Here is a 16,940-nt window from a genome sequence, read left to right on the forward strand (position 1 = left end):
TGTTCCTGAGGTCTTGTTTGATGTTCTGGAGGTCTCAGAGTTCCTCCCAAAGGGTGCAGAACTTGTAGGAGATGTCTCCTGCCCCCCAAGTCCTTCTGAGGTGTTACCCTTTTCCGTAGGCATTGCTGCCTTGCTGGCTACCTTTTCAGCTCTGATGGAGCTTCACTCATATGTAGTCAATGATGATATTATTGTCACAGAAATTTCTGAATTTGTATCCGAGTCTTCTTGTGAAAGTACAGTGCCTGTGACCTCCACTCATGATGATTCTCTGTCCGGTACTGGTTTTGGTCTTGTCGTGCCGGACTCTGAGGTTGGCAGTTCCCCGACATGTACTGAGGTTTCTCCTGTGCTGGTGTACCCCAGTGTGCTCTGTGACCCAGAAAGCCCAAGTGTGCCTCGGTTACCAGCGTACTCAGATGCTTCCTCGGTGGAGACATGCTCTGATTTAGCCTGCCTGCTTGCATGCCCAGAAGTGGTCCCTGAAAGTCTTGATCTTGATGGGTGTCCTCGTAATTCTGAATCCGGAATTGTCATTGGTTCCATGGGGGTTCTTGGTAATTCTCCATGTGAGCCTGGTGATTGTTCTGCCCTCTTGGGATCTCTGTGGAGCTTCAAAAGGTTCTGGGCGATTCCGGGAGAGATTTTGCTTGGTCCCCTGGATAAGATCAACGGTGGCTTTTGTGTTGTAAGGGACACTTCGAACAGGTATTGTGGCAGGTTTGGTATTTTCGGACGCTCGTTGGAAGGTGGTGGGTATTGTCTGGAGGGTGTCGATGGCTTTTTCTCTGGTATCCACAGTCCTGATGGGTGTTACGCTAAGACTGGTAGTACTGATGGGCATGTTTCGGTGGCTTCTGTTTCCGATGAGGTCGGTTTCGGGTGGACTGACTCTGGAATTGGACCTTGTCGGGCTGCCCCGACCTTCATGAGTCTTCAGTTAGAGTTTTTTGATAACGCCAGTTTTGAAAGACGTCTGGAATTCGTCCCTAGAGGGGGGGGTACTGTAACGATCCGCTCAGCTGCCTGCGCAGGCAGGCAGCCTTTTGATCATTATTCAGGTCTGCATGCTGCAGGACTCTGGAAAGAAGTCCTTCTGTCAGTTTTGCAGCTTGTGCTTGCTGAGGAATTTGCATACGTTGTCATGCAAATTGCCTGGCCACATTCATTGGAGGCGTGTACTATAAGTACTATGTGTGTCCCACAATGCTTCGCTGCTCATAGAGGTTTGTTCCTGCTGGACTCACCTGGAGTGTCAGCCACTGCTATCTTAGTATAGTTAATTCTTGGGGAGTGCTCCTTGCATTCCTAGTTAGTGCAGTCAGTTTGTGTATAATTTGTACTGCCTATTCTGTCTTGTCTTGTCTGTCGCGATTGCGCTGTCACCAGCGGCGGTTGATAGCGAATCGCTCTGTCTTGTTTGGATCTCACTAGCCTCTAGCGGTAGCGGCTGTGGATCCTTCTGATCTGAGTTCCTGGAGTGTAAGCTGGAGCAGCGGTTGCTACCGGCTACCTCATCTGATCTGTCTTGTTTAGATCGCACTAGCCGCTAGCGTTAGCGGCTGTGGATCTTTCTGATCTGTGTTCCTGCTTGGATCACACTTACTCTGGCGGAAGAGCGGTGGATCCTTTCTGCCTAGTTCCTGTTTCTCGTTTGTCTGTCTTGTCTGATACGGGCGCTTGCTGTAGGCTCGATGAGGTAACCGTTAAGCAAGCGTTCACGTTCTTTGTTTCGTGTTTGTCTGTTGATGGTTAGTTAGGCGTGCTTGTCTCTATTGTGCTTATCACGTGGAGACCGCGCATAACCGCGTGCACTGTTGCGAATGAGTGCGGTGTTCGCGGTTAGCTAGCGTTTATTATTTTCCGTATATTCTCATTGTATTATTTGCTGTGCCTTTGCTAACCTCGTATTCTGTTCTGATCTGCCTTGTGTCACGTCTGGCGATCGCACCTCTCGCGATCGCGTTCCTATTTCATATCTGCTGTTGTGTATGCGTGGTCGCGGGGTGGCGACTAGATTGGCGCACACACATACAATCTGTCCCTTTGCTCATTCTCATTCGCAATCGCCTCTCTTGCGATTGCGTTCTGCGCTTCGTACAAATTCCTGTCTGGCATTTGTGGAGGTACAGAGGATTGGTTCCTCTGCACTCCCCAGCGCCATCTGCCGACAGGAATTTTCCCTCTACTGGTGCTTGCACCAAAAGCTGGGTTCTAGTATCTTGACACGCTTGTGGAGGACCTCCGCAGTGTCAGCGCACATCTTTGTGCGCTGAACACGGAGATATCCCACAATCGTTACACCTGAGTTTGATCTCGGTTCTTCCTGTTCAGTAAGCCAGCACCTATTCAGTAGACTTTGGGGAAGACTCCCTAACACTGCTACAGCCTATAGAGTGCATTCTAGTGGCTGCAGCTCTGGTGCTTTGAGTCGGCCAGGAGAAAAGCGCAATCTGAATGTTATTTGTCTTGTATTCTACCATTTAGTTTAAAGCAGCACCATCCTCTCTCACTAGAAGGCAATAATTAAGACTACAAGTAAAGCTGTTAAATGCCTTTTTGTTTTAGGCATAGAGAGACAGTGTAATCCTTTAATGTCTGTCCTTCCCTCAGCTTCCGGAGATGGTTAATAAATGGCCAGATAGTGCAAGCCCCTTGTTATGTCTTGGGGCTGCTATGCTTCGAAAGATTTTCCCTGTGCATTATTTTCAGTGTTTCATTGGTTGTTTTTCTCTTACAATTGCTTTGTGCAGAGAGAAGAAAACTGCAGGTCTGAAAATAACAAAGAAGAAAACCAGGAGAAGACACACTGATGTAAGGCCTACTTCCATTCCTTCTGTAATCATTGTATTGATTCATAGGCACACTGAATGCATAATTCCTCCTCCTCCTCCTCGGAGGCTGTTCCAGCTGGAGCCTCTATTAAATAAAATGCTATTTCTATCAGAAGATTCAAGATTACCTTTGTCAATAAATATTATGCAGGAGAACAGAGGCGCCAAAAGGATAAAAGGAAGGTAAATGAGCTTAAAAACCAAATTCTTGGTAAAAAGGGGAGGTAGTGGTGGACTTACCTCCTCCAAGTAGACACACAATGACTGTAGTAAAGACAGTCAATATATTTTATTTATGAACTCCAAATATGCAACGCGTTTCGCAGGTTTGATCCCGCTTCATCAGGCAATAACAACGGAGCAATAGCATATGTGGTCAGTAGAAGAGCCAGGCACCTCAAACCTGCGAAACGCGTTGCATATTTGGAGTTCATAAATAAAATATATTGACTGTCTTTACTACAGTCATTGTGTGTCTACTTGGAGGAGGTAAGTCCACCACTACCTCCTCTATTTACCAAGCATTTGGTTTTTAAACTCATTTAGCTTCCTTTTATCCTTTTGGCGCCTCTGTTCTCCTGCATAATATTGAGTCCACCCTGGGTGGAGGGTTGAACCCCCTTTTTTCTCATCTACAGAGAGCGACTTCTTATTCCTTAGTGGGGTCAGGAAAATCTCCCCACCTGCCTTTACAGTGGTTGCCTAATGGTAACCCTGGTTTGTGAGTATTAATATTTTCTCTATCTAGTAACCATTTACCAGTACATATTACACTATTGGGGCTCTTGGTGTTCCTTGTTTTTATCTCTTTGTCAATAAATAGTTTTTTATTGACTACAATGGAGATGGTCCAACTTTGCTGTCTTTGTTATGAGAATCATAGATGGAGCAAAGATAGGGGATATTTAGGCCCCATGTACACTATGATGTTGCGTCATATCACAGTAATCTTCCCTGCCGCTTCCACGTCGACGTGGCCATTAATCTCGATAAGACCAGCCACAGTACCTGCGGTGCGACGCAATGCGACGGAAGTGTTTTGGACTCTGCATCAATCACTGCAGTGCATTCCCAAGCGCTACGAGTTGTGCCACTTGCCACACAATTGCTTTGGAGTCAATGGCAATGTAACAATCAATTTAGATTATAGCAGTGCTGTGCACACACGCCGATCATTCAAAATCCAGTAACATACTTCCTGTCACGCAGGGAGCACATCACTGAACAGGGGGCGAAGCTCAACAAATTACCCTGTCCGTGCACTATGCTGCAGTATGTTTGAAATATGAAATTGTCTTCCGGTGGACTCTCCTGCCAATAGACAATCGCACTGCACCATGTGGGCAATTAGTTTAAGGGCCCTTTTACACTTTCAGGTAATTTCTGCATTGCGTTACGCTTACTGGAGTTCAGCAGGGTCTAACTTATAGATTTAAGTTGCCCATTAAAGGAATACTGTAGGGGGGGTCGGGGGAAAATTAGTTGAACTTACCCGGGGCTTCTAATGGTCCCCCGCAGGCATCCTGTGCCCGCGCAGCCACTCACCTATGCTCCAGCCCCGCCTTCGGTTCACTTCTGGAATTTCAGACTTTAAAGTCTGAAAACCACTGCGCCTGCGTTGCCGTGTCCTCGCTCCTGCTGATGTCACCAGGAGCGTACTGCACAGGCTCAGTATGGTCATCAGCGGGAGGGAGGACACGGCAACGCAGGCGCAGTGGTTTTTAGACTTTAAAGTCTGAAATTCCAGAAGTGAACCGGAGGCAGAGCCGGAGCATCGTGAGTGACTGCGCGGACACAGGGTGTCTACAGGGGACCATTAGAAGCCCCGGGAAAGTTCAACTCATTTTCCCCCGACCCCCACCTACAGTATTCCTTTAATGGGCAACTTAAATCTATAAGTGAGACTCTGCTGAACTCAAGTAACCTGTCCTTGCATGTAATTATTTTTATTAGACTTTCAACTGCTGATCAGAATCTCCCACACACAAGTCCTATGTTGTGCTGCCTGATTTTAATTGCTGACTCTGAATCAGAGCTGGGACAAGGTCCTTCAGCACCCAAGGCTGAGACACCAAAGTGCGCCCCTCCATCCCTCCCCCCCAGCCGTCACACACTGATTGCTACTAGACTAAGAGGCGCCCCATGGCCCCCAACCTCCCTAATACCTTAATCTCTAGTTATCTGACTTGCAGTCACTGCCATGTATCCCCTTTTCCTATTTATTTCTGCTTCAAACACAATTGGGAATGACAACTGAATGAATTGTGCGCCCCCTCCTACACTGCGCCCTGAGGCTGGAGCCTCTCCAGCCTCTGCCTCGGCCCGGCCCTGCTCTGAATAGCTGAGGTCAGAGGAATCCCATCTAACTTTATTTGAGATTTGATTTGATTGTGTTTCCATAATCCCCATGAAAAGAGAAGCTTCTGAAAAATGCCCATTCAAATGGCAAGAAAATGCTGGGCAAGGTTATTATGGTTTATATGAGCAAGGTCAGTGGTTCACACAATGCATCAACACATTGGCTCACCGGGGATGAAAGCCACTATCAGGATGTCATGTTTAAATTATAACTAGACTGCTTCTAGAAGTAATTTTAACTGCATTGTACTGTCCTAACCCTTAAATAAAAAAAAAAAGTCCATAGTGCATACTTGTGTAGTTTAGTGTGTTTTGAAGTGACAGATCAGGGTGGCTTGGTCCATAGGGAATCCATGTTTAAATAGATAGTATTGCAGGTTAATATCAATGGAGATTGCCGCTGTACTAATAATCTCCATCACCTTGTCATTGATCTGTTAAAACATTATTGGTATTTCTGTTTTGTTCAGTGAGTCCTTAGCTGTACTAACTGCCTTCCACTAAGCATGTAAGAGTATTGTTCTAGGTTATAAACTATTAACCAGTCTCAGAGGCACACAAAATACATGTCTTAGACTTGTAAGTACCCAATCTAAAGAACTGTGGAATTCTTTGGCCTTATACAAATGAAAAATAAATGAATAAAGTAGCATGTAAACGCCATCCTTGGTGACCGTTTGGGCGTACGTTAAAAAAGGGCGCTGGGAAAAAAGGGCGCGGGGTTTTAAACGATAAGCATGGATAACGTTTAAAAAATGTATTGTACTGTATTTCGTTTAAAATTAATGTTTTATAAAGTTATAAATCATTAAATAATGTGCATTAAATCGGCAATTGTAAAAACGTTAATCTTTCGTTTAAATAGTGAAACGTATAATAACGTTTAAAAAAAAAATTACTAAGTAACCCTCCCTGTACCTACCCCTAACCCCTAGACCCCCCTGTTGATGCCTAAACCTAAGACCCCCCCTGTTGGTGCCTAAGTAACCCTCCCTGTACCTACCCCTAACCCCTAGACCCCCCCCTGTTAGTGCCTAAACCTAAGACCCCCCTGTTGGTGCCTTAACCTAAGACCCCCCTGTTGGTGCCTAAACCTAAGACCCCCCTGTTGGTGCCTAAACCTAAGACCCCCTGTTGGTGCCTAAACCTAAGACCCCCTGTTGGTGCCTAAACCTAAGACCCCCCTGTTGGTGCCTAAACCTAAGACCCCCTGGTGGTGCCTAAACCTAAGACCCCCCTGTTGGTGCCTAAACCTAAGACCCCCCTGTTGGTGCCTAAACCTAAGACCCCCCTGTTGGTGCCTAAACCTAAGACTCCCCTGTGATAAGCATTAATAACGTTTCAAAAACATATTGTGCGGTTTTTTCGTTTAAAAATAATGTAAAAAAAAATTGTACTGTTTTTCATTTAAAAATAATGTTTGAAAAAAATATTGTACAGTTTTTCGTTTAAAAATAATATTAAAAAATGTATAAATCATTAAATAATGTGTAATCATGAGAAGCAGTAATAAAACATTAAGTCTCCGGGCGCCGCTTTTAAAACGTTATTTTTCTCCGGCGCCCTTTTTTCCTATCGGGCGCTCATTAAACGATATTTATTATGGGAGTGAATGGCGGCGCCCGATTTGTCCACTAGCCTCCTGCGCCCTTTTTTACTGTTCCCACCGTTTGGGACTGACTTTAAGTTAATCATTGCTGCACAATGTGGTGATCCACCTGGTGCCAGCCTGATTATATGAAAACAAGTATGTGTTTTTTAAGATGCACAGTGTGGTTTGCCTTCATAAAACAGAAGGTACTTGCAATAATTTAGATTTAAATGTGTAACTGTGGTTACCCACAATGCACACTGCTGAATATGCAAATTATCTCTTTATGATCCTTAGGTCAGGCTTATATCCAGAACCGTTGGTGTATAGCATGCCTATAGCTTTACATTTTACAGAGCCACATCAACCCAACATGCAGACGGGGTCTCCCCAAGCTGTTTGGTTACTCTGTTAAGATGGACAGTAATATATGATTGATCAATGAAGAAGAGCTTGGTCATCATGTCTCAATGGGTAAGGCCAGGGGCATTTCTAGGATTCCAGAAAATCCAAGGCAATCCTTGACATCAACAAAGGGGTAATTGTGCGGTAAGGGCAGCACACTGGGCCTGATCCAATTCACTTTTTCTCTTAGAGACTCTGTAACAAAATGTACACCCTCATTTCTAATATCCTGCATGTAGCAGTACCTGTACTGATGTGCTGTGTCTTACTGCAGCCGCTTCTAGTTCTCCTCTCTCCTCACTGTAGCCATTTTGCTGTGCTTTGTCAGGGCTTGTCGAGGGAGATCAGGAAGGAACTACCTCTGCTAAAATGGAGAAGTGTAATGCTCACAGCGTGTTTGCAAGCCTGAGGGAGCTGTCACTTGCAGAAAAGCTGTAACGAGTGCAGAGCCCAGACATGCAGCTTAGAATAACAGCTGTGAAGACCCAGGAGTCTCATTCCACACACACTTGAGCAGGCACAACTCATGGAGCATGCTGCTCACTTCCGGGGTCATGACTAGGGATGGTCGCTGGATTCCGCGGAATTTAGAATTCGATGATTCCGGACGGAATTTGGTGATTCCGTTATAACGGAACAGAATTGCTATATCACTATGGCGGAATTTCCTGGCCAATGTATGTGAGTTGGCTTTTAAAATCCTACAAATCCCTAAGCAAGCTAATTTTTCTCTTGGATATAGCACAATGGTACATGCTAGGCTGGCTTCAGCATGTAACATTGTAGTGTGCTGTGTTGGTGGTATAATGGTTAGGATAGCAGCCTACCAACCGGTAGGCCTGGGTTCGATTCCTGGCCAATATATATGAGTTGGCTTTTGACATCCTACAAATCCCTAAGCAAGCTCATTTTTCTCTTGGATATATCAGATTGGTACATGCTAGGCTGGCTTCAGCATGTAGCATTGTAGTGTGTTGTGTTGGTGGTATAATGGTTAGGAAAGCAGCCTACAGAGCGGTAGGCCTGGGTTCGATTCTTGGCCAATGTATGTGAGTTGGCTTTTAAAATCCTACAAATCCCTAAGCAAGCTCATTTTCTCTTGGATATATCATAATGGTACATGCTAGGCTGGCTTCAGCATGTAGTGTTGGTGGTGGTATAGCGGTGAGGAGAGCTGCCTACCAAGCTACTAGACCTGAGTTCGATTCCCGGCCAATGTATGTAAGCTGGCTTTTGTCTTCCCTGGAAGACAAGACCTCCTCCCTCCGGGAGGAGGGAGTAGGGAGTGAGGGAGGAGGAAAAGGATTAAGGGAACATTCAATAGGTTCTATGGGCTACTAGTAGCATAAACAAGGTGCCATTTGCTATTACTTTAATTGTTCCGTCGGAATCCGGAATTCTGAGGAATTTTACGAAAATCCGACAGATTTTCATAGAGACGGAATAAAGTGCTGGCGGAATCCGCGAATTCCGGCGGAAAGGAATTTGCTGTTTCCGATCACCCCTAGTCATGATCATCTTTTTTGTTTATCAACAGTTTTTAAAACTGTTGATTTATAGCCAGGATAGCAGTAGGGAGCGGAGAAAAAGCCACAGAGGGGCAAGGACATGACAAGGATCAGTGTGTTATGTTTATTTATATAGGTTTGCAAACTTACAGTTCCTCTTTAAGTTTTCTCCCAGGAGATGATTTTTGCATTTTGTGTTTAAATAAACTTTTCAGCACTTAGTACTAAACAAGTACCAAAAAGTAGGTGAAAAGGTACTTTCCAAATTATTCTGAGTATTGTCTTGCTTGCTGGTAGCTTAACCACTTTCTCCACTGCTACAGTATATCTACGTCATCTGTGGTACCCTCCAAGCCACCATGACCTAGATATACTGACTACATTTGCAGTCCTGCTGTGCACGATCAGGTGCGCTTCAGAGCGCACCCCCCGGCACTTTCAGCTGCATTACTAATTGGTGAAAGGGAACATGTTCCTTTGTAGCCAATTAGTCCACCCCCATCCCATGAACGATCACTACAGTAGTCAACTGCAGCGATCCTTCATCTGTCCCCCTCCGTGCACAAATCATTTAAAAAAATCATCCAGCAAGCAGCCTCACTCACCTTACCTCGTTCCTGCGACTATCCTGAAGTCCGAGCCTCCATTCCCCGCTCTGCATTCAGCCGCGTATTGCCAATTACCCGGGTCCTGACTTGATGACGTCATCAAGCTGGGACCCGGGTAACCGACATTACGCGGCTGACTGAAGAGCGGGGATCGGAGGCTCGGTCTTCAGGATAGTCGCAGGAACGAGGTAAGGTGAGTGAGGCTGCTTGCTGGATGATTTTTTTAAATAATTTGTGCAAGGAGGGGGCTGCCTGATGGGGGGGGGGGGGGGACATCTGGCTATCAATAATGGGGGTGGGGGGTAGGATATGTAAAGTACATATTTAATGGGGGGTACATATTTACTGGGGGGAATCTGGTTAACTAATAGGAGGGGGGATTTAATAATTTGGCACATCTGGGCACCTGGGGGGCCATAACCAAATATTAGGGGCACATTTGGCTATAATGGTGGGGCAGCGCTAATGCTGGGGGTACATCTGGCTATAATGGGGTAATCCTGATCCCGGGGACACATCTGGCTATAAAGAGGGGCACTATTCCTGGTGGTGCATCTGTCAATCTATTCTGGGGGTGGCAAACATAGGGGATATATCTGGCTATGCTGGGGGGGCTGATATTGGGGACACATCTGGCTATACTGGGCAGGGGGGGGGGGTGATACTGGGGACACATCTGGATATCTATACTGGGGAGACTTTAACTGGTGGCACAGTTTTTATGTCAATAGCACTTTTTATTTTTAAACAGAAATTGGTCAAAATTGAGAAATGCAATTTTTTATTTTATTTTTCACATTAAAATACATAGAGAGGAACATTTTATTTGGGACCAAATACCCCCCAATGAAAGCTTAGTTTGGCTTGAAAAAAAACGATATATAGATCATTTAAGTGGCACGAGTACAGATGAAGATATTGCTGATTAAAAAGAGACACCGCTAAAGCGTCAAAACTGCTATGGTCTATTAGGGGAAAACAAGGTCTGGATGTGAAGTGGTTAAAAGGCATTTTATTAATGAGATGGGAAAATATCACCTAGGAGAAAACTTAGGACATATCATTCGAGTTTTTTTTACCACGATTTGAAATCAGACAACTTTCAGTTTTTTTCCGCACCACGCACATTTGTAATTACAATGTATTCCATCGGATCCGAAAAATCATGAGTGGACGTGACAAAATGCAAAAACACTTTGACAAGTGTGATCCTTGCCTCAGAGTTTGGGGGATATTTCCCTGTCTGCTTCTGTTTGGATACAGCTGTGTCATTGCAGCGGGTGCGTGATACAGACAGCACTGGCTGGCCGTATGTGAAGTAACACAGCCGCCAAACATCTGCATGAACTTGTGTGCAGCGAGGCAGATGGATGACTGTCAGATTTCTCACTGTCAGAGATTGTCTGGGCAGGCGGACAGATTATCCTACCAGCAGCCACAGAATTACTTCCTTATAGACATGATGAATGATTTCTGGAGTGGTTACTGGGACCTGGAATACGTGGAGGGTTTTCCATGGTGTTAGAATCCTTCCCTGTAACTCCAAATCATCATTGGTTGAAAAATTGAGCACAACTTTGCATAGAAAAGAACGTTGAGTATTTTCTTTTCACTGGACGGAAGTAATACAGTTTTCTGTGACTGAGTTAGTTCCTTACCACAATATTTAATGCCCTGTTCCACCCAAACAGTTTCTTTCCTTTTTAATCACAGTTAAAAAAGGGTAGCTACTCTTTTTTACGTTTTTTTTTCTCTTTTCTTTATCTCATTTCACTTTTTTACTGCCAGGTTTATAAAAGGGCGGTAGATTTTGTTCCCCAATTATCAGTGCTTTGATTGCCACCCTTACCGGTAATCAGTGGTGTGCAGCTCCAGTCACTTGAATGGATTGCCAGCCAAAATAGTTACTTCTCACCAGAAAAAGTATCAACCCATTGACTTTCATTGTAGCAGTGTACCGCTACTTTCTATAGTTACAAACGGAGTGTTAATAAAAACCCCTAAAAACAATGTTCTCCATTATTATACATTATAACCACTTTATAAATATGATGAACGTGAATTTTCACTGCAGTTTTATATGATAAAATTCTGTTGAAAAAACAATTTTTTCAACAGAATTTAAATTGGTCGGTTTGTGTTACTAATGTCAATGTCCCCCCTGAGGATAATATTCCTCACTTCCTGCCCAGAGAGGATATGGATAAAGTGCTTCAAAAGGGAAAGAAACCGCAGTGAAAAGAACATTCTGAAGAGTGGAGAATTGATGGAACAGGTTCTCACTACTGACACCCACTACCTTCTGTCATAATACAATTGAAGCTTTTGGTGTTATAAGGACAGGAACTGAGCATATGTCTTCCAAGTGGGAACACAAACAGAAGAAACTAATTAAAATGTTTCAGGCAGGGGTCACGCTTGTTGAAATCACAAGTGTTTGCTGCAATGCAAAATCACGTGCGAAAACGCATGTTCTTTCCTATGGGTCCGCTGCGTTTTCAGGCATCGTCTGCAATTTTGTGTAGTGTTTAAAAAAATATATATAACCTGCACTACTTTTCTGCACAACGCATGCGATTCCTTGTTGAAATTCACTGGCAACTGTAAAAATCAGCCTGTGTTCAATTGCAGACAAACATACACATCATGCGGGAAAAACTCTTGTGGGGAATAGGCAATTTAAGGGGAAGCCATTTAACCTTTCGATATGTTTTTGGGATGTGGCAGAAGGAAACTGGAGTGCCTGGAGGAAACCCATGCAGATATGGGGAGAACATACACACTCCTTGCAGTTAGTGCACTGGCAACATGAGCCTAACACACAATACAATTTTCTGGCAGATTTACCTGCCAGATCGATTATTTCCAACATGTCTGATCTGAATGTCTATCGAATTTTTTTTTTTTTTCTGATTTATTTCAATCATTTTTTCAATCGTTTTTTCTGATTGATTTTCATAGAACTGAACAAAAATCAATTGAAAAAATTATCAAAAAAAAAAGATTTAAAAAAAAACGGAAAATCGATCGAAATTCAGACCGGACATGTTGGAAATAATCGATCTGGCAGGTAAATTGTATGGTGTATACCTAGCATTAGTCACTTCCAGGAGTGCCTCACACAAATCACATGATGTATGAAGGTGCTACTCCCATAAATAATTACATGGCCAGAGCCTCTAACTGAGATCTTAGGTTCTGGGAAAAAGCATTTGCAGATACATTTATTTCTAGCAAGTGTTCTACTGCCTGGAGTTCAACTATTGAAACGCTGATTACCATAACCGCACTGTGAATGGCATGCAGCATATTCATTTAATAGTATTTTTATTAAAGGATTGTTGTATTTTATAAGATTTACTAGCAGACCTAAGCCCGTTTAAAAACGGGCTCTAGGGTCAGTGTTTTTCGCCATCGCATGTACTGCGTACGCGCGCGCACCTGGCCGCCCGATCACACGCCCGCCTGGCTCCCCCATTCCTGTCTGTGTGTAGCTGGGTCCGTGCTGCGCACATGCGCAGTAGCAAAAAGCACGGACCCAGCTACACAAGAGACAACTGTCCCTGCTGTACGCAGGGACAGTTGCCTATTATTATATAGGTTAACCTGCATTAATATTGGGTTTAAAAGATTAAAAATCATTGTGCTAAAGTAACTGAATAGATATGTAGAAAAAGATCATATGTGCTTTCCATTTGAAACCAGGCTGGTTGCCAATTTCTAGTTGAGGATGGGAAAAGGAAGAAGGGAACTCATTACATCAGGGAAGGGAAGTTGAGAAGGAAATGGGGAACCGTGTTCCCATAGTGAGAGAACGGTTAAACATCAACAACGGAACTTTCTGCCTTCAGTCTGGTTGCAGTGTTGACGCTCCCGACAGTTAATATATGAGGTAGAAAGGCCCCACACCTGAAATATTATACATTCCTATTTATGTTCTGTGCTTTTAACTAGTATGAACAAAGAATTCTACTAACCACAAGAGTCAAGGTGTTCTGCAATAATCCCAGTGCTGCATAGCAGCCACCCATTTTGGGGGAAAACATGTCGTAGCCCATTTATACAGCAGTCATATAAAAGGCCTGAGCGTGCAGCACTGCACCATGGGAAACTACAACCTACTCATTACAGGTCAGGCGTTTAATGGTGAAGAACCCATAAGTGCGATATGAAGCATAGTGCTCTGTCGCTTCTGGGTAGGCTGTTGTGGAGTCAAAGAACTTTTCTGTTATTAGTTATCTTGTCTCCCTTATACAGAGTGACAGTAATTGGTTGCTGTTAATTGACTGCAGGTTAGCCCCTCCCCCAGGATGGGAGAAACTGGTGCTTGGTATCAAGCTCATGCTTCATATCGTGGAACATCAAGGCAGTGAAGCTATTCTACTGTGAAGTTGCAAAGTGGCATGTAAAGTGCCATGTGTCACATATCATGACTTTGTAAATAGCCTTTAGGACAATGTTAACAGTAAAGATATGATTTCTTGTCCTAAATCCCACATTCTAAATTGGACCTGCCGATTTTGTAGTGGGAATTAATACATGGGTGCCGGAAACACTTCTGCCAGTGTCCTTAAAATGAAAGTACACTTTATTATAAGAAAATTGCTATAAACTAACTGATCAAAGATGGACCAATAAACCCTAGCTGTAACATAATGGAAACTGTTGTACAACGATACCCTTTAAAATGTTTACTTTTTACAGTAATGTATTAGACTGAACCAGACTCAGCGGCTCGATCCTAGGCAAGGAGAGCTGGTGGCGGTGCACTCCTCCACGCAGGTACACCACCCCTGCACCACACAGTGATACTTGAATTAAATAGAAGGAGGCACTCCACATGCTTGAACTTGCGTTCAGTTTATTGCATGTCGATACACTACATGTTTCGGGCTCCACCCTTCATCAGGTGTGACACCTGATGAAGGGCGGAGCCCGAAACATGTAGCGTATCGACGTGCAATAAACTGAACGCAAGTTCAAGCCTGTGGAGTGCCTCCTTCTATTGAATTCAAGTATTCTTGCTAAACCAAGTGCTTTTCACAACACTAGCAATTTGAAAATTGCAAAAAAAAAAACGATTTTGGTATGAAACTACGCACACACGCACGCACGGACGCAGAGCTGGGACAAGGTCCTCCAGCACCCAAGGCTGAGACACCAAAGTGCGCCCCTCCATCCCTCCCACCCCAGCTTTCACACACTGATTGCTATTAGACTAAGAGGTGCCCTAGGACCCCCAACCTCCCAACACCTTAATCTCTAGTTATCTGGCTTGCAGTCACTGCCATATACGGTATCCCCTTTTCTTATTTTTCTCTGCTTCAAACACAATAGGGGAATGATAGCTGAGTGAGTTGTGCGTCCCCCTTCTACACTGCGCCCTGAGGCTGGAGCCTCTCTCACCTTTGCCTCAGCCCGGCTCTGCACGCACGGATACACACACACACACACACACACTCACACACACACACTCACACACTCTCTTGACATAGATTTCTTGAATACGAGACTCTAACAACGATAACATTTCTATAGCACTTTTCTCCCATAGGACTCAAAGCGCTTAGGCTCTCTCAGATTCACAATCAGATTGGTGTCATGAATTTTAGCTTAGTATAGAGTCTTGTAAAGGGACCTCTTATCCTGGTGGCCCTAGCACAGCGATGGCGAACCTATTGTAGGCGTGCCAGACTCGGCACACGTAGCCGAATCTGCTGGCACGCCATCGCTGCTGCGCTATGTCCCATCCGATTGCATGAACTGGCCGCGGCGTCTAATAGACACCGCACCAGTTCATAGCCCGCAGCCCTGCTCCAGCCTGCATAGTCTTCCGGCAGGCAGAGCAGGGCTACGGGAAGATGGCGTCCGAAGCCCTGTACTGGAGACTATTTGTGTCTCCAGTGCAGGGCTTCGGGCGCCATCTTTCCGTTGCCCTGCTATTGCATTCAGCGCGGGAGATATGCAGGAGCAATATCTTCGGTGGAGCTGCGCGCCAGAGGCCGGCCGGGAGAGGAGACTTCTGTCAGGTGTGTAAATTCCTTTTTTTGCAGGTGAAATGTTGCCCACTGCGTCATTTTCTGCTGAAATGTTGCCCACATTGCGTTATTTCCTGCTGAAATGTTGCCCACATTGCGTTATTTCCTGCTGAAATGTTGCCCACATTGCGTTATTTCCTGCTGAAATGTTGCCCACATTGCGTTATTTCCTGCTGAAATGTTGCCCACATTGCGTTTATTTTCTGGTGTCTGGGGTAACTTTTGCTGCATTTATTATTTAATGATCATAGTTGGCTATATTTGCTGCTTTGGGGTTACGACGGGTAAATAGCATCACACAGTTTCTGCACACCCATGATGTGAATCCTCGTTTCACCACATCATGGCGGAAACACTGCTTTCTTATGCCTTGCTGTTACGCCATTATGTTAGCTCTGCCCATACAATGTCATGGCCACGCCCATGTTTTCAGCACAGTGCAAACCCCCCCCTGCCCTGTCCAAGGTTGAACCCAGAAAAATTTGATCGCTGTAGGTTTGAGGGCCTAGTATTTGTCATCTCTTATGTTCTGATGGGGGGCGGGGGGGGGGGGGTCATTTTGTTCAAATTGGCGTGTTGGCACTTTACGAGAGACCAGAGACTTTTGAGTTGAAGTTTGGGCACTCGGTCTCGAAAAGGTTTGCCACCACTGCCCTAGCACAATGACAGTTTATTACAATCTAAAGGTGGCCACACACGATACAATAAAATGACCTGATTTTACGCTAATATGATCGGATCTCCCCCCAAAAATTAAAAGCTTTTTTTTTCATTCTAAAAAAACTCAAAATCCAGGCTCTTCACCTTGAGCTAGGACATTTAAACACTTGTAGATGTAATGGGGAGGAGCTGGAAGGGGTGTGGCAAGCAAAAAGGCAAAACATCTAAATGAACTTCCGCACACTCATGAAAATCCTCATGCGAATTCATTTACAAAATCATGCAGTGATCAATGCTGTCCCTACAGCTAAATTAAAAGCTGGGATCTTCGTTACAAGAATAAAGTCTCTTGTAGTCACATACACCACGTAGAGGTAGCCCAGTGTCGTATGTGTCCTAACTCTGGCCCTGTAACATGCATAGCACAAACATGCACGCATTCAGCGCATCAAAACCTATCTAAGGAATAGGAGCACATATCCTTAACGTCCTCCCTGGGACAGATAGTGCATCTAACTAATCCTGCAAGGGAGCTGCTAATACCTACATATGTACCATGCAAACACACCAGCAAGCGGTGTGTTAAGATCACTAATATGGGAAGAGGGAGAGCACTAGATAAAATCCTAGCCACAAAGGATCAAATACAATTTTAAAAAACACAAAATCCAGGCTCCTCACCTTGAGCTAGGACATTTAAACACTTGTAGATGTAATGGGGAGGTGCTGGAAGGGGTGTGGCAAGCAAAACAGCAAAACATCAAAATGAACTTCCGCACACTCATGCAAATCCTCCTCATGCGAATCCATTTACAAAATCATGCAGTGATCAATGCTGTCCCTACAGCTAAATTAAAAGCTGGGATTAAGGATATGTGCTCCTATTCCCTAGATAGGTTTTGATGCGCTGAATACCTGCATGTTTGTGCTATGCATGT

At 44.5% G+C, this 16,940-nt stretch overlaps 1 protein-coding gene across 9 annotated transcripts in view; it reads left to right on the plus strand.

Annotated features, from left to right (window-relative positions):
- Nucleotides 1–16,940, plus strand: part of PLEKHG5 (pleckstrin homology and RhoGEF domain containing G5) — a 533,554-nt gene that overhangs the window by 394,141 nt on the left and 122,473 nt on the right. For all 9 annotated transcript variants that reach the window (XM_068240431.1, XM_068240432.1, XM_068240434.1 and 6 more), the window contains one exon: nt 2,754–2,814. In XM_068240431.1, the coding sequence (XP_068096532.1) occupies nt 2,754–2,814 (61 nt within the window). The remainder of the gene's footprint in view (nt 1–2,753; nt 2,815–16,940) is intronic.

The sequence above is a fragment of the Hyperolius riggenbachi genome, chromosome 6 (assembly GCF_040937935.1).
Source record: "Hyperolius riggenbachi isolate aHypRig1 chromosome 6, aHypRig1.pri, whole genome shotgun sequence".
Taxonomy (NCBI): domain Eukaryota; kingdom Metazoa; phylum Chordata; class Amphibia; order Anura; family Hyperoliidae; genus Hyperolius; species Hyperolius riggenbachi.